Genomic DNA, 19138 nt, shown 5'->3' on the forward strand with positions numbered 1-19138 from the left:
AATCTGTTGCCACTTAGTCATGAATGGTCATGGTGGGCCACAGTTTAGAGTCTAGACACAGGCCATCTGATAAGAAATAGATGGTCGAGATCAGAAATTAAAGAGTAAGCTTATTGATTTTGATCGGATGATCCACAAACACTATATAATAGGATGAAATCACTTTTATAAATGCTAAACGAAGAATAAGAAAACACAGCACAGTTATGCAGCTCATGCCGGATATTATATTTCTTAATGTAATCAGGACAGATCTAAAACCTAGTTAAAAGTGAATAAGCTAGTTCTGTAATTTCAAATTTTAATTATGTATATAAAAACTTAATTGAATTTTATTTTTAACTTTTTTATTTTTTATATACTCCAGCTCCTCCACTCATTAATTAACAAATATTTAGTTGTAGCTCAGTGGCTAAAATTATATTTTATGATTGAGAGAATTTGAGTTAAAATTCCACTCACCAAGTACTATGCATTTTTTTTTTTTAAATATGTAGTAGATGGAATTTAACGAGTAAAAAACAATTATATTTTATTTATTTTTTAAAAAATAGGCATCTGGTATTAATTTTGGTTGATTTGACGAATTTTGCTAACATGTCCTGCATGGTATAGTTTGACAAACAGTACTTCAATTCAGCAGGAAAAGGTACAATGTACTAAATGAAGAGGACAAAAAAATGACTATGATTTGTTTGATGAAAGTACTTGACTTGTTAAATATGAAAGATACTATGCACCAAAGGAGACAATAATGATTTTAAAATGTCACTAAAGTTTGCGTTTGTCATAATTGGTCTCTAAACATCATTTTATTTCTAATAATCATCTAATTCAATTGGTTTCAATCAAGACAATTTCGTTGCATTATTCATTGACAAAACTACCCCTTTGATTGATTGAGCTCTTGGACAACATAAGAGATCTCCATGTAATAATTAATATACCAAAAAATAAAGGTGATAAATATACATCTCATTTGATCTGCAAAACTACCCCTTTGGATAGCTACTAAGCCTATAAACCGGTGAGAAGCCGACCCATAGCTCAAAGAATAAGCCTAATAATATACACACATAACCGAAAAAGGGAAATTTTCCTGTGACAAAAAGAAAAAAAAAAAAAAAGTATGAACCCTCTATGATTATGGCTCAAGTTGTTGCTGCTGCTGTATCATTTGAACTTCAAGTTGTGTTGCAGCAGATGAATCGTTGGTACGAGGTACGCTCGTTGTACCGGTCGGGTTGTTAACTTTCTCCATTTCCCTTGCAATTTGGATATCACTTGGCATGACATACTCCAAGAAAGTTTTCCCCACAAAATGAGGTACCAAACCAGCTATTATTACACCAAGCAAGCAAAACCAAAATCGCCATGATTCCATCATATGATATATTGCCCTGAACAAACCAAGCAAAACAAATATTAGTAATCTTGTTTCAGAACAGTTACTTTGAAGTTTATGCCATTTAAAATTTGGTCCATAAAGTAGGAATATGTCAATACAATACTTGTTCTTTGTACATAAAAGAACATTTGGGGGGTGATTAATAAACAGGGATGTAAAAAGTTTTCCAAAATATTGCAACAGAATAAGGCAAGAGAAAAGAAAGACGTACCAGAAACCAGGAAGCCACCATAATGAATCGATAATAATGACGCAAATCCAAGTGGCAGCAATACTGCCCCAAATTGCGGCATGGGTGATCCAATTCCACCGTATCACATCAACAGCCAAGTCTATATTTACCAAAATAACTACACCAAGGACCCACAAATCACCTAGGCCAGACCAGTCGACATCACTATGCCGGTACGCAAAGAATGGCAAGAAAAAAATCACAAGGCTTTGCCACAAAGAATCAAGCATGAAACCAACGAAGAGCTTAAAATTGTATTTCTCTTCTCTTTGGCCTGAACCATAGAGTTGTGGGTGGTTCATCAGAGTACTACGGCTCAAATCCTTGTCGAGTATGGCTACTACTATAGTCGGTACAGCAGTGTATATGACCGAGTATAGAACGGAACTCCATTCATTTATGGCATTTGTCGGTGAGAAGGCTGTGTATAAAACATACCTGTGATTTAAAAGAGGAAAGAAATTGTTGTCAAGTGCTCAAAATTGGGTTTATAAATAAAATTTAGCCAATAACTAGTGAAAATTGAAGTAAAAGATATACTTACCAAAATAGCACAAATACGTAGAGGGCATTACGGTAAAAGTTGTAGAGGATCATATAGGCCATTCTTTGATAATTCCAATGGCCATGCACCAACAAAAGGGGTACCAGAAATCTAAATTGTGCCATGGCGAAATCAGAGGCCATGACAGCTTGTCGTCCCTCCTGCCCGCTTATCCCTATCCCAACATCCGCCATTTGTATCATCGACACGTCATTTGCTCCTACAGAAAATAATGCCCATTTAGTCCTTTTATGAAAATTTACGTATGTGCACTCAAAAGAAGAATCCAATAGCCATTTCACCAATTCTTTTACACTACCTAAAGTATAAACTTCTCCCTTACTACAGAGTAAGAGAGTATATATTTATTTTCTTTATTATAAACTTCTCCCTTACTACAGAGGATATATTTATTTTCTTTATTATATTTCTCATCAGTATGGGTATACATAAATATTTTGTCTTTTATGAAGGTGCAAATTGAACTACCCTATTTAATGCCTTAACCAACTTAATGAGACTTGCACTACTGTCAGAAATTGCCAATGAAACTAAGCAAGCATAGAACTTACCATCTCCAATAGCAAGTGTCATGTCATCGGTATTGTTCTTGATAAGAGCAACAATACCGGCCTTCTGCAGTGGGGCCACACGGCAGCACAACACAACATCACACCTGGTAGCCACTTTGAATAGCTGCAAAACATTCATCAATTTTGTACCAGTTAAGAACAAAATAATCCTTTGATAAGGAAAAAGAATAGAAGAAAATAGAAAAGGAAAATAATAGAAGACAACATTTTAGTACCTCTTTTTCCAATTCAGTCTCAAGAACATATACAAGGCTATTTCCGTCGATTATCAGCCCTTGCTGTTCGTTTGAATTTCTCATCATCTTCTCTGATAAGGCAACAGCATCTGCTAATTTTTTTCTACATGAGTCCCTGGAATTGGCATTAATCACAATCTGGTTCATCCCTCTTGTCAACAGTCTACAAGAGAACCCGATCGAGATAGCCGTCTCCTGTTTGTCTCCGGTCAAAACCCAAACTTTTATACCAGCTAGCCTTAACTTCTCTATTGCCTCAGGAACACCCTGTTGCAACTTGTCTTCTATACCAGTTGCACCGAGAAGTTGTAACTCGGTTTCCATCTTGGATGCTAGCGCGCGCAACTGGTTCCCACGGCCAAGGAGTGCTGTACTGGCCCTCTCATATGTGCTGTGCCATTCTTCAAACTCTGCATTAGTGAGGTCCCGCATGCCGATAACCAGGGTTCTGAGGCCAATGTTTGAGTAGTTATGAAGGTGGGTTTTGGTTAAACGGGTCACATCCGGGTTTAGGGTCTTATCAAGGACAGTAAACATTGAACTATCAGCACCCTTCACGAACAGCTTAACGGAATTGTCTGGGCATCCGATAATAACTGACATCCGCTTTCTGTCACTATCAAATTCGTGTAGACCCAACACATTATAGCTGCATGAGATGGAGAAACTCATCAATTTTGCGTGAATAGATTAATAGAATAAAAAGGTTTAGTATAACTAAAAGCAAAATAAATTTAAAATGGAACTATCATGATAACTATGAAAATCACAATTACTAAATATCGATCATATAAAAAGATGCATACTTCTATAGTCATTTATTTTTGCCTAGAATTGAAGGTGGTTATCGATTTCTAATCACATAATTGTTCCTTAATTATACCTCTGACGCTCTCCTAGCACGTCAACTACTACACGGCCAGACGTTCTCTCAATGAGCACAAAACCATAGGCCGCAGCTGCTGAGACCAGTGCCTGTTCATCAGGTGACTCGCCTTGATAATTAACTAATTTCATGTTAGTTGTTTCATCATCAAGTACTGATGGCACAATTGTGTTACAACATGCCAAAGCAAGAAAAAAATCTCTGATAAACTTCCCCTGCTCCGTGTCACCCATTATGTCCCTCAAAAGTTTTGGATCGGTTTCAACTCGCATTTTTGGCATCCAAACTGTGTTTGAACTTGCACCCGTCGTGACCAGGTTTCTGTAATCTACTCCATTAATGCTCGCATACCGAAACTCCATCTTGTTCTGGGTTAGTGTACCAGTTTTGTCGGAAAATACGTACCTAATCTGACCCAAATCTTCATTAATATTCAATGCCTTACATTGAAACTGAGAGCTCGAGGTTCCATCACATAAATTGTTATCACCAGTCATGAAGTAGGCCTGTCCAAGCCGTACCAGCTCCATGGAAATGTACAAGGAAATTGGTATCATGATTTGGAAAATAATTACTGACATGAGAAATGTGAAGAATACTTGTACCCCTAGAACGTAGTAGTTATAATTTGCTTCAATTCCATTAGTATAATCCTTTTTGTGAAAAAATTGTACCAAATCCAAATCACCACTATAATTGGCAAGCCAAATACCAGCAAGTAGAGAGACAACTGAGCACAGTACAATCAGAATTGCCGATAAATAAACTGTTTCTCTGTTCATATGTCTCTCCAACCGGCTTCTCTTAGATGGAGTACCGGAGTTGTTTAACATAGCCTTCGTCTCACTCCCAGCATAAACCACAACCCCTATGGCCCACTCTGTGTTTTTCAACTCGCAACCACGTAAAACAATATTCAATGGACCAAGCGATACACGCCTCCCGTCAATCTCCAAATATGCGTGAAAGCCATAAATGTTTCTGTTCGGGTTCTCACAATTTATAACAGCTCCTTTCAATCCCTCTGCCCCTCCCAATCTGCTAACCGTCTCCTGCTTTGCGTACCTGATTTTCAGGTTCGCTTCGCCATCTAAGTTTAGTGTTTGCACATATGCAACTCCACTCGGGTCACTTGTGGATAACAACACCATATCAGCCGGAAGAGTCGAATTAGCCGACACCTTTACAACATCACCAACTTGTATCTCCTTCCATCTTTTGGATGCAAACTGATTGTTGGTGAAAACAAAGGCTAGCCTATGGTTTTCTGTTCGGTCTGATCGGTGCCGTCGAAAATCCTCATATGCATCTTTTACTGCGGTAACTAGTAAAACAACTGCTAACGGGAAAATTGACGCTCCTCTGCCAAAGACGGCTAGCTGGGGCAGCTGATTTAGTATGGCAATTGCGAGAAAGTACACATATGCGACTCGATGGAATTGTTCGAAAAGATTTCGAGGGAAAAAGGTGAGAAGGGAATACTTAGCAGTTCGGATTGAGTTACCCGCTATGTCAAACCGGGCAGTGGTGAGCGTTCGACCCGGATCGGCTATGAAGACGAGCCGCGACTCTTCCTCATTTAGAGTTGTTTCTTTGGGTGAGGCAGTGAGTTGGTCTGACTCAGCACGAGGGCTGAGATGCCGAGGTAAAGGTGAGGGAAGTTGATCAAGCGACCGGCTGAAGCGGCCCGGCAGGTGGGTACAGCGTGGTGACACCTCTGTGGCCATGTCTGTTGTAGCTAGAGGGATGAATTTGACATGGAATTGGAGAGATCAGCGCAAAGGTTCAAGGTTTTCTGTATTTTCTAGTTTGGGTCAAAAGGGTTTATGAAAATTGGAAACAGAGGTTTGAGAAAGAAAGTGAGAGATTTTGTAGGGTCAATAAAAAACAGAGACTTTAAAACTGGAGAAAAGAGAAGGGTTTTGGAGTAGGTGGGTTTGAAATGGATGTTGAGTGAAAGGATAAAGAGAAGGAGAGAAAGTAAAGGAGCGATTGGTGATGCATTTAATAACAGATTTGAAGAGATTATAAAAGTATATGAGAGGGAAAGGAGAGAGGCCATGTTATTTGAAAGAAAAGCAGAGACAAGACTTGCGTGAAGACCAGAAAGCTAAGGCAACAGTTGTATGACTAATTCACAGAGAAAAACAAAAATTATACTTCAAAAAGAAATTGATTGATAAAAGAGGCTTTGAAGAAACCCTGTGTCCCTGTCTAATGCCTTGACTTAAAATCAAACGCTAGCGTAGCAGAAATTAGTTGGAAACAAGCAGCACTGTTTTTATAGTAAGACCAGCTTGACGTGTTAACGCAAATAAGATCCAACTTTTTGGAATGTTCCAAATTCCACTTGAGCATTCAAATCTGGATCAATACCAGCAAAAACATCTCTGAACAAGGTTCTCACCTAACCATTTTATTATAATTATATTATTACATGATTATATCCTTTTTATAATAAACCTGTCTACTTCACAATTATACATGTTTAAGTGTGCGGTGGGAAGGCACCAAGTGGAGACAAGTGTGTTGGTTTCTTCAAAAATATATTTTGGGGTGATTATATTTGGGTTTTGTATTGATCAGGTGGTGCTTTGTTAAGTAAATTTAATAAGAGATGATTAATTGACTGTCTTGCTTTTAGGAGGGCAAGGGGATAAACATCTCCAGTTTAATTTTTGTTGTTTCAATTGGTCTGAGTGGGTTTAGACTTGGTTTCTGTGCACATCTAGAAACTTCCAGAGAGGAAATACTTGTCAATGTGCCAGTGAAACTGAGCCCGAATTGTTGGAACATTATCCATTTGAATTTTCTCTGTTTGATCAAAATGGAGCTGTCCTTTACAGCATGACCTGATATCTAAATAGGAAATGGAGATCTCCTGTATGTTAATTACTAGAGAATCAAACCAAACATGGCCCGCGTGCGGTAATTAATTAGGCGGCTAGAAAAATATAAGGCAAATAGAAAAATACAAGTTAAAATCATTGAAATATTATATAGTTGAGTATAACTAGGTGTTCTTAAGTTCACCAAGTCCATTAGTGAACTCAAATCTAAAACTCATTAAATCAGCTTTAAATTATAAATCTGAATCGTTAAGACCCGTCTATCTTACGAGTGATGCGTCTGCATGTGAAAATTTTAAACATTCGAATTAATTTAGTATAAAGTCAAGCGGTCAAAATTAGAAGCTTAATAAATTTTTTTTGATGCATTCATTTTTTGACCGCTTGACTTTATACTAAATTAATTCAAAATATTTAAAAAATTTATATGTAGATGCATCACTCGTAAGATATGTGGATTTCAACAGTTCAGATTCGTCATTTGAAGTCGATTTAATAGATTTTAAACTTGAGTTCACCAAGAGATTTGGTGAACTTAAAAATACCCTAGTTCTACTCTATATAGGAGTGTATCTAATCGGTTTTAAATTAGACTATTATCGGATGAAAATCAAATTGAAAATCTAGACACAACTTCACTTTTTTATCAATTTTACTAGCTTATAGTAAGAGGTTTATTAAATATGCAATTGATTTCAATGACTTAACAATATACACTTTGATCACCTCTCAAGTTGATTAAAAGTAAAACCACTATATAAAGCTAAAAGGAAGAAGATGACAAGTCTATAATAACAACCTTTCCTGATCAGTAGTAGTTCTAAGTAGCGCACCTTTTCCCTCTGGGTATAACTTAGCCACTAAGCATTATTTATAATGTTATTCGATAAGAGCAATATTTGCATTGGTTAATCCTAATCATATTACTCAATTATTTGGTCAAAGGTGGCCTTGCCATTGTTGTCAGGGAAAAAAAAAATTCAAATATCTAATTTTACATTATTTTACTTGAAGATGATTAAGCATAAATCAGGAGCGGAATCAAATACAAATAAAGTTAAGGACAAGCCTACGGGTTCTTCTTTAAAAAAAAATTGAAAATACCTCCCTTATATTATTATTATTATTATTATTATTAAGAAAACTATAATTGTATGCTTGTAATCGAAAATATTCTTGCTTGCTAAAAACGATGTATGATATGCCTTAATATCTCATCCACAATTCCATACCATCCAAGGCTAAAAAACGTAGTAATACCGCAATAATTTGTGCATAGGTGTTCTCTATGACTAAAACTTTGTGCAGAGATAGTTGAAAGAGTCAAAACATTTAGTTCGAGTTCTTATAAAATAATATCGAATTGAAACATCATGATGTGATATCGATTGTATTTATGATATATAATTCTTTGACTACCGAGCAAATTTCTGGAGTCCACACAACGCGGAAAATATGAATTTAGAGAACAAGTAGTAGGATTTTCTATAGCGATATCTATACATATAATTGTGCGTGCCGTGCAATGACGCACATATCACCTGACCCTTTTCTATGGTAGTAACAAGATTCTAAAAATTATTCGTATTATATCCGAATTATTTTGTTCATTAAAATGTCTGAATTATTTATAAAATTGATGAATTATACGAATAGAATAAAAAGTTATCACATACCGTTTTAAATCTCTCATTATGAATTATAAACCTTGCTAAATTATTTTTGATACTTATAAGTAGCAACACACTTCACCACATTAGGATAGAATTAAAAAATCCATATAACTTGAAGACCACGGAGGATTGACTTTCCCCAACAATGGCCCCCATTATAACTTGTAGACCACGGGAGGATCTCGACCGTTGGAATTCTTTCATTAATGTTCCACCTTAAACGTGAACATCATGGAAAGATCAGGATCGTTGAAATAGTTGACCCGACAAAACACCTCCTTTTAATTGTTTACAATGTGAAGATTCCTGACAATGATACTATTGGGTTCAAATCCTCTCCATTTATTCTAAAATGGAGGCATCCTTCGCACACGAACATAATATAAAAATCTAAAGATCAATTATCAAGGAAAAATATATCCAATCTGAGATGTCCAGAAAAAGTTGAGATTTTTTTTTATTTGTTTGTTATGAGCCTATGACCTATTACTCTATCTTAGCCTGTGACAAAAAAATAATATGACTTCCCTGCAAAGGAACTGCAAAAGAACTGTGGAAGCAGCTTTTCAAAAGTGTTAACTTGAAAGGTGGATTTCATTTCTCAAAAAAGAGAAAGGTGGATTTCATTTATTTTCATGGCCAGGGTCCTATGGCCTATGCAGCTATGCTGTCTAGACTCTAGATAGATCATAAATGGAATTATAAATTATGTTTTTTTTTAATAATAATGGATTCGGATCTCATGCAATTATTATGTTCCGACTCATTTCCGGCGCTACATCAATTGATGTGAAAGTGATGACACAGATTTTATAATTACAGACAGGTGACATTTATTCATGGTTCAAACTTCAATGGAGTTGAAATTCAGAAAAATAAATTAAATTAATAGCAAATGAGTTTATATGAAAATGGGGGATTTTATGTTGATATGTGGTCACGAGGAGGCCCGGCCCATTTAACACCAAGCCCATCTTTGGTTAATAATCCTAAAACTGAACTCTTATTTATGTGATGAAAATAATCTCAGGGACCAAATTGCATATTTCAAATACCAGAATACCAGATACGATATCCACTATTATTATTTGTTTACTTTTCTATGCGCAATTCTCCATGCTAATATCTTTTAAACCAGAAAAACTACCAAAGAGACACACAAATCAAGATAAACTTCTCTTAATTATATAACATTATTATTACTAGCATATGGAATAATATTTGTTCCCAGCCGCCAGAGCTTTGACTTTTGGGAGCCCAATTAATGGCCCCATTTAATAGGAATTCGGATATTCTATAGAGATATTTTTGAGAGAAATGTGTAGTGATTCAGAATATATCTCAAGTATTAAAGAAATGACATCACAGAATAATAATTTGATGGAATGATACTAGTTGATGTGCCACGTGTGCACATAAGTGGGAGTAGTTGAGACGCAAATTGCACAAAAATAGGGTTAATAAATGATTACAAGATCTCAACTAAACCTCAACTATGATGCATGATTTCTTGAATTTGTTTTTTGTTAATTTATATCTACTGCTTGTTCTTTGTAATTGGATCCATTGTGGTATGTAATTATTTTTTAATTTTTCAAGGATATGCATGGAAGATTCTTCTGTTTGAGTTGTTTCATAGGTACTTGTTAATAAACCAATGAGATATATTTTGATGGGTAGATTCTATTAGATATATTATATTTGGAAATTTGAAAATTCATATCAATTGTTGTAATGGGAATTTAATTTACGCACCGGTATTATCCTATGACAATGAAATGGCATTGTAGATCCTATAGAATACTTATGTTGACCACCGCGCATGGGCCCACATGATAGGGCATGAGAGATCTAGATTCCTAAAATATTATTTGAATAAATAGTTCTAAATTATTTTTCTAAAACAATTACGCGTCTTCATAATTAATATATGGTGGGGGCACCTATCAAAATTGCGGGAAATTAAGAATATTATTTATTCCAAAAATTAAGTTCCATGTAGATTGATCATTGATTGGATTCAAATTTCAAGCTGATCTGTGAGGTTTGGTACGGAATTATAATATTTATCCATTACATGTCATTTACCTTGTCAAACCAAACAAAGTGACACTTCTTTTTTTAATGTATGATCACCAATTATAATATTCATAGCTAGCGATGTAACTTTAAATAATTAAAATAAGTTAAACTTTCACAAAATACTAAAAGATAAGGGTAGTAATGTAAACATGACACTACTCGGAAGCAAGTCGTCCTTTTCAACAATACCTGGTCTTTTTTCAAATTTTGACCTTTTACTTTACTAATTCTCACTCGTCATGATATTTTCCCAAATTAGTACTAACTAGAAACAAATCATTCATCTAAGCATTCTATGTGGAATATAAAAATAAAATAATAAATCCTTCAAAGAAAATATTACCTCTGTTGCTGTCCAAAAACATCGACGATGATGTGACCGGAGGTGCGTTCGATTAGCATGACTCCATATGCTGCTGCAGCATAAACAAGCGCTTGTTCGTCCGGTGACTCTCCTTGGTACTCTAGCACTTTGACACCAACATCAGCCGTCTCGACTTCTATTGGCACTATTGTGTTGCAAGTGGCTAGAGCCACGAAAAAATCACGCGCTCGATCGGCTTTTGGCCCAGTCCCATCCCGTAACAGTTTGTGCAACTCCGGATCAGTTTTCACTATGGTTTTCGGTCTGAAGATGAGACCATCTGTGTATAGAAAAATAAAATAAAATTTGATAACTTGTTTTGAGTTTGCAAGTCTGTCATGTTAATGAAATAAAACTTTTGTATTTTTTTAGAACTTTCATTGTTGTGGGGTTATATTTAAAAATTGATACTTTGGATTTTGTTAATCTAAGTTATTCTTGGTCAAATTGTTTTTTTTTTTTTAATACGGCAGCCGGCCAAATGAGAAAATTCAACCCATTTTCTCACATTTCAGTCTTCAAAATGGACCAGGTTTACTAATTATATTCTATGAGTGAGTCTATTTTACTATGCATATTACGATTTGTTACCGTGCTACGGCTTTATATTTGAGTTTTCAAATCCTAACGGTCGATCCGAACCGTTCATCTTGTTCTCCATATTAATATGTGTTTGGAAATCAAATTTTACATTTTTTGAAATTTTTTTACTATTTTTTTAGATTTATTGAAAATCACTGTTTTTGGATGGTCCAGAATTTTCAGATCAAGTGATTTTCTAAATATCTAAAAAAATAGTAAAATTTTTTTCAAAAAATGTAAAATTTGGTCTCCAAACACATATTAATATGGAGAACAAGATGAACGATTCGGATCGACCGTTAGGATTTGAAAACTCGAATATAGAACCGTCGCACGGTAACAACCCATGATATGCATAGTACCATAGACTCACTCATATTCTATTCCAAATTCTGAAATTCCCATCCCATTCATCAAGAAACCAGAAAACAGATATAAATATAAAAACCAGTGTTTGGACAACAGAAAACCACAAATAATAATATAAAATGAAGTACTTGATTATTATAAAAATGGTTATCACCATTTTTACCATGGTCCATTTGTAAAAAAATATATATATATATATTTGTTTGTGCATGAGTTGAATAAAATGAATATATGAGCTCAGTAACAAACGAGGCAACAAGATCTTAAAATTAAAGAACAATTATCTCACCTTTAACAGAAGCTGTGTTCTCCTTGCCAGAATAATCACCAATTCCACTGAAATCAGATCCATAAACACTTGCCGATCGAAATTCCATCTTATTCTCCGTTAGCGTACCGGTCTTGTCAGAAAAAACATACTTAATCTGTCCCAAATCCTCATTTATATTCAGAGCTCTACACTGAAACCTTGATTTGGTGGCCTCATGATACATTTGGTTATCCTGAATCATAAAGAATGCCTGTCCCAGCCGTACCAGTTCCATCGAGATGTATAAAGAAATCGGTATCATGATCTGGAAAAGTATAACCGAGCTCATGAACGTAAACACGATCATCCATCCTTTCCCGTACCAGTTGTACGTTGTTTTGTTCTTCTGCTGAAAGTCGTCCTTTCGGTAAAATGGCATCGTACCAAGCTCGTCTTGGTGCACAAAGAGCCATATTCCAGCTAATACCATCACAATTGTGCAAATTAAACCCAGGAAAATGGAAAGAAATCTCGTCTCCCCGTTCATGCGTGACTCGAGCCGGCTTCTTTTAGACGGCGCTCCCGAATTGTTCAGCATGACCTTCGTGTCACTGCCTGTGTACACCGCAATACCTATAAGCCAATTGGTGTTCTTAAGCTCGCATCCACGCAAAATTATATTTGACGGGCCTAAGGAAACCTTTTTTCCATTAATCTCGGCGTTTGCGAGGAAGCCGTAAATGTTTCTGTTTGGTTGTTCGCATTTGATCAGACCCAACATTTGCTCCGGTGGCGTGAACATGGTCTCTTGCTTTGCGTACCTCGTCTTGAGATTCGACTCGCCGTCAAGATTGATTGTCTGAACGTACGCGACACCGGTGTGATCACTGGTTGCTAACAAGACCATATCACATGGCAGTGTCTCGTTGCTTGTTATTCTGATTATGTCCCCAACCTTAAATTGCCATGTGATAATGTGCATTTTATTAGTTAGTAATTAGGATTCGCTATATGATTATAGTTCAATTTTTTGAATATATTCAGGAAAATGAGAAACATCAAATAAAAGGCAATTTGACTTTTCACTGTAAGTTAGGATTCTGGAGACGGTAAAAATGTAAAAAGGTGCTTGGAACACGTGCACCATGTGCAAATAAAGAAAATAGTCAAATGTTCAACTCCACTCCGCATAAGTTAATTGACCAATATAATCTAATCCGAATGCGGGTCCCAAATTAATATCAACTGTGCAAAAGAATCTAATTGCAATATCAGAAAATCAGAAAAAAAAAAAAAAATTACTAACCTGTATGTCCTTCCACGCCTTGGGTTGAAACTCGCCGCCGGTAAGCACCGCAGCGGTACGGTTATTCTCGGTTTTATCCGAACGGTGTCGTCTGAAATCCTCATACGCATCTTTGACTGCCGTGACAACCAGCACAAATGCGAGAGGTAAAATCCCGGTAACCGGCGAAAAGACACCCAGTTGTGGCACGAAGTTAAGCACCGCGAGGACGAGGAAATAAATGTACGCGAGTCGGTGGAACTGCTCGAACAAATTTCTTGGCAAGAAAGTAATGACTGTGTATTTGGAAGTACTAATTTCATTGTTTACAAACTTCAGTGTGCCGTGCGTGCGTGCCGGTTCATTGATGTATATAAACCTCGCCTCATCATCGCTCAGGTCTCGGTATGATCCGACCCGCTCCGAGTTTCGTCTAGTTGATAATCGAATTAGGTTCGGAGGTGGTTGGGTTGAACTTGGAGCGAAGCCGTTATGGTCTGAGTCGACCGGTCTCGAGCTCTGGCGCAGGATTTCAGCAAAGGAGACTGTTTCATAGGAGTAAGAGCGCGAGTGGGTCCGTCTGTGAGAGGATGATTTGAGGATCGGAGACGGAAGAGGGCCGGGTAGTTGCGTACCAGCGGTGCTCGTGCTCGGTTCATCAGGTGGTTGTGAGCCCGGCCTAGGAGGTGATATCAATGGCTCCGGTGAACTCATATATATATGCTGATAGAGATCAGTTGTGAATCAATGGTGGGTATTTAATTTTTAAGATGATGAAGAGTATAATTTGAGCGTATGAAGAGGATTTGATTAATTGCACCTAGTTTGTGTTTTGTGCAGGAAAATATAGCGAGAGAGAGAGAGGATTTCCAAAGAGGCTGCGTGAGAGAAGAGGTGGTGATTTGAATGGATACAAGAGAGAAAAGTCGTAAGAGAGAGAAATACAAGGTTTCCGTTGGATTTCTAGAAGGAAGCTGGAAGGAATCTGATGTGGCAGGATAATTTGTGACGGTGCCGTTTAAAATTGTATAACACTATGTTTAAAAAATAATAAATTATAATTAAAGATGGAAGAGGTAAGGAAAAGTTACTGTTTTTATTGAATTCTTTAGTTGGTTTTTAAATTAATTTGTGTTACTTTATAATTTGAGGTTAAGAAAATATGACTTTAAAAGTTAAAAAAATTAATGAGTGAATCTCATTAATTGTAAGTTTGTATTAACCTTTTATTAAGGTTTATAGCCAATAAAAATAAATTCACTGGTTTTTCATTTGTTTATAATATAAGATTTTTATGAGGTACTTCATAAGATGGTGCATATTAAAGAAAATTTAATTACATGTATTATTATAGATATGTGATGTATCAAATTTTGGACACTTCAAAAGTTTTTTAGTTATCCATTGAAATTTTCTAAACAAATATTTTTTTTCAAATGATTTGTTGGATGCCTAACAATATTTAAATTGCACCTAAATTGTTAGGTGGCATATCTAAGAACATGCAATTGTTTAGTTGAACATCTATATATTTTTTTTTAATTTAGAATAAATATATCATAAAAGGTAGATCTACACTGCAACTATATATCTCTAATAAAAAAAATGATTATGCACAAAAATCAAAGATAGTTTTACTGAACAAATTGTAGCATTCATTGTATCAAGAGTATCAAGAGGAGGGTTCAAATGCCTCCATTTTTGTGCCTCCAGCAAGTCTCAATTTTTAAAAACTTTAATAATTTAAAATCTAAAATTTAAAGTCAAAATAAAACCGTTGGATGTGATCTATGTTATTTTCTCTATGTGCTCATAAAAAATTATCACATTTCAATTTTATTTTTATGCGAATCAATAAGTTGAAAAATCAACGTTTCTAAATTATCCACATTAGTACATTCTTTTATAAGTTCTTGATGACAACCAAAATAAGTTGGAATGTCATAATTTTTTACACGTGCATAGATAAAATGATGTAGATCACATCCAATAGTTTATTTTGACTTTTAAGTTTTAGATTTTGAACTATTAAAGTTTTTAAAAATGAAAGCATGATGGAGGCCAAAAAAAATGGAGGCATTTGAACCCTCCTCTGGTATCAAATTGTACATACAATGACCACAGTGCACAGCTAAGATGCATTTAATTTGGAAATGACGACATGAATGCAATCACAATTATGCTCACAAGAGATCCTTGAAGATTGTTATATGAATACATTACTTTTCAATAACGACGGATGAGATCATCTCTTTGGTCATCAACGAAATTTTCAATTAAATATTGCAAGCCCAATCAATGCATTTATTATCTATGTTTTGTTTAACACGCCTTAAAATAAATTCTAATGTTTGAAATTAGAAAGTCTTTGTGGGTTCACAGACGCTCTTCTAGACTGAATTTATTGACTTCCTCTTTCCATTTCCATTTCTATGTACTTTTCCGTTTCAAAAACAACCTTTTCTGCTCTAGAAAAATCAGATAACAGTGAAAAAAAAAAGTTAAGTTAATATAACAATGAGTGAGTCTATGGTACTATGCATATTACGGGTTGTTATCGTGCTACGGCTTTATATTCGAGTTTTCAAATCCTAACGGTCGATCCGAACCGTTCATCTTGTTTTCCATATTAATATGTGTTTGGAGACCAAATTTTACATTTTTTGAAAAATTTTTACTATTTTTTTAGATATTTAGAAAATCACTTGATCTGAAAATTCTGGACCATCCAAAACAGTGATATTCAATAAATCTAAAAAAATAGTAAAAGATTTCAAAAAATGTAAAATTTGGTCTCCAAATACATATTAATATGGAGAACAAGATGAACGGTTCGGATCGACCGTTAGGATTTGAAAACTCAAATATAGAGCTGTAGCACGGTAACAAATCGTAATATGCACAGTACCATAGACTCACTCACAAACAATTTTGGGTTCTCAGGTATGATAACGATCTCCAAAGAAAAGAGACTGCTGGAGCTGCATCTGAGGTAGTGTTTAACTTAACTACCTCATTTTTAACTGCCACTTTTTATTTATGAAAAATATTTACTAACTCCATCTATCCGTATTAGGGGCGGAGTCAGATTTTATGGCTATGAGAATTAAACATGAATAGAATCAATTATATAAAAGTTTAATTATGTAAATAAAGGTTAATTTTACAGTACGCATAATATTTTACTCTAAAATATATAGAAAAAATGTGTAAAATTAAAAAAAAATGGAGACGAATGATAATTAATTTAAAAGGTTGAAAAAAAAATGAGGATTAATAGATCCTGTTTTTTCTTACTAGTTATGTCTCTGTTTCATAAATCATACAATACGACGAATTCGTATCACCTAAAATTACCTCATATCTTTTGAACTTTAATTTGGTCCGTTCATCATATATTGACACGAATTTTAAAGAAACTGTGCATTGCAAATTTGAATTCGATTGATAAGAACCAGAATTCTGTCCGAATGTAAATTCAAATGATGAGGTGATTCAGAGGATCTAAACTCAATTTGGGACTATTATGAAAATAGTAAATACTAAAGTCAGCATGAAGAATTTAAAAGATTGATACACCATCTGTTTGGATCTTTCTAGTAACTCCCGAATACTAGTCAAAATCAGACAGCGCAATATAACTATAAGAAATATAAACAGTTAGGATAATTTACACGTGTACCCAGGAAAATATCAAATATCACATATTCTAAAAAACCATCAAAATATCACGCTTGCCTCCTAATTCTTTAGAATAATATTTTCGTTATTCCAAAAACCCTCTTTTCGTATTTGTCTCCTCTTGCCGCCTCGTAAATCTGCTAGTTTTTATAAGATTTGAAAATTAAAATTCTAGAAGTATAAAAGGTGTTGAAATATGAATTGATTGGTTGTTTACAGAGATTAGTGTTTTTTTCATTAATTTAGCTCAACTTGTGGACCAAGATCAAAGCAATTAATTCGGTACAAATTAATAACGTTAGCGGGTCAATAATTGACTACGATGTTTAGTAGTTTGGGGTATTTATGATTCTTTAATGATTTTTGTGTGGTTCTCATTCTCAGTGATATTTCACATTTTCAGCGTGCATCATGAATTCAAATCACCTGAGATAGACACAATATTTATGTTTAGATCTGGACCGTCCGATCAGAATTCATACGATTATTAAAGGAGCCTCATTGATTTCATTTCATACTGAATTGGTCTGAATTTTGATCACAACTTGGAGAACTTTCAAGATACATATGAAATGGAATAGGCGCGGTTTGATGGACATTGGACTAAATATGTTCTGACGTCTAATCGAAGTCATTCGATCACACTTGATTTATACGAATTTCAAAGCTATTATTACAAATCTTGAATCAAATCAAACGGCTCCGATCAAACATCAGACCACACCTAGTTACCATATGAAACACCCTGAATCAACTCTGTTTTAAGTATTTTAATTATTATCATTAAAATAGCAGATTATATGCTCTTCATTATGCTACGTCATTACGTCAAACATTATATATTATATTAATCAACTTAATACACTTTAACAGAACAGAGGAGCTCAATCAATTTGCACTTCCATTTTTATTTATTTAGGTAAACAAGAGCATTTTCCAAGTGACATCATCATCTAGAGTACAGTTTTTATTTTTTATTTTTAAAATGCTGAAATAGCGGGTAAATATATTGACAGATCTATTTTGACTTCATATAGCGCACAATTAAGATTGCTAAAATAAAAAGATATATAACTAGCGTGCTGTGTGCAGGTTGAAGTCAGAATAACTCTGTTAATATTTTTATCCGAAATAACGAGATGCATTTGATGTCTCCGTGGCAATACAAAAATGGAGAGCAGCTAAAATCTTCCAGAAGACCATTGTTGCAACGAGATACCGTGAATAAGTGATGTTCATGTGAAAAATGCGTCAAAACAGACGTGGCAGTGTTGAACTAATGACATAATAAGAGAACCAACACCATAAGAAAGAAATCTTTTATACATACATCATTCTACATATAAAAGAGCAAAGCTAGATTGTATTGTGCTTTGAACGAGATGAATACAAATCGTTAAAACTGATTTATTTAACAGGTAATGTATACATATAAAATTTTGAAATTTATTTAATATAAAATTAAACGATTAAAAATATGACTTTGTTGCAACAAAAGAAATTTTACAAGTTATTTTTATGTATTCATATTCCCTCAATTTTTGACTGCTTGATTTTGTACTAAATGAATCTTAAAATTTTATATATACATGCATCACTCATGAATTAGATCGGTTTCAATGGTTTAGATTTGTCTCGTTTGAAATCAGTCTGATAGATTTTAGAATTATGCTCACCAAACCTTTTGATGAGAACAATACACCCTAGCTTTGCTCTATATAAAATATACATTTTTTTTAATAGTCTAACTCTTAATTAAACTCTATACGAATTGAGACAATTGGAAAAACATTTGTATTTTACATATAAAATATACGATTTTTTTTAACAGTCTGATTCTATACGAATTGAGACAATTGGAAAAACATTTGTATTTTTGTAGAAATATAAATGGTTCATTATTTTTAATGTATCATTAGTGGATTTCAAACGTTTAACGTTATTTACGTCAGTACATATCAAAATATTATAGTTAACCAAGTATATTTTTTTTTATTAAAACTCTTTTTTCTATTCTTGATTTTTAAACAATAACTCTGTTTGATATGCAAATATTGTATTTTTTTTTACTATGATTAAGCCATATTACAAAAAACTGAAAAAA

At 34.5% G+C, this 19138-nt stretch overlaps 1 protein-coding gene across 2 annotated transcripts; it reads right to left on the minus strand.

Moving 5' to 3' along the window:
* Positions 1–917: 917 nt before the first annotated feature.
* Positions 918–14280, minus strand: LOC144555333 (phospholipid-transporting ATPase 1-like). Of its 2 annotated transcripts, XM_078303625.1 has the most exons (8): positions 13375–14280; positions 12108–13023; positions 10847–11147; positions 2993–3662; positions 2757–2880; positions 2185–2404; positions 1620–2078; positions 918–1400 (listed from the first exon to the last, which is right to left on the minus strand). In XM_078303625.1, the coding sequence occupies exons 1-8, from the start codon at positions 14065–14067 to the stop codon at positions 1145–1147; spliced, it is 3639 nt and encodes a 1212-aa protein (XP_078159751.1). In that variant the 5' UTR covers positions 14068–14280; the 3' UTR covers positions 918–1144. The 2 variants fall into 2 exon arrangements, with proteins under 2 accessions (XP_078159751.1, XP_078159752.1); XM_078303626.1 differs by lacking the exons at positions 10847–11147; positions 12108–13023; positions 13375–14280 and adding an exon at positions 3897–5767.
* Positions 14281–19138: the final 4858 nt, after the last annotated feature.

The sequence above is a fragment of the Carex rostrata genome, chromosome 6 (assembly GCF_964058835.1).
Source record: "Carex rostrata chromosome 6, lpCarRost1.2, whole genome shotgun sequence".
Classification (NCBI taxonomy): Eukaryota; Viridiplantae; Streptophyta; class Magnoliopsida; order Poales; family Cyperaceae; genus Carex; species Carex rostrata.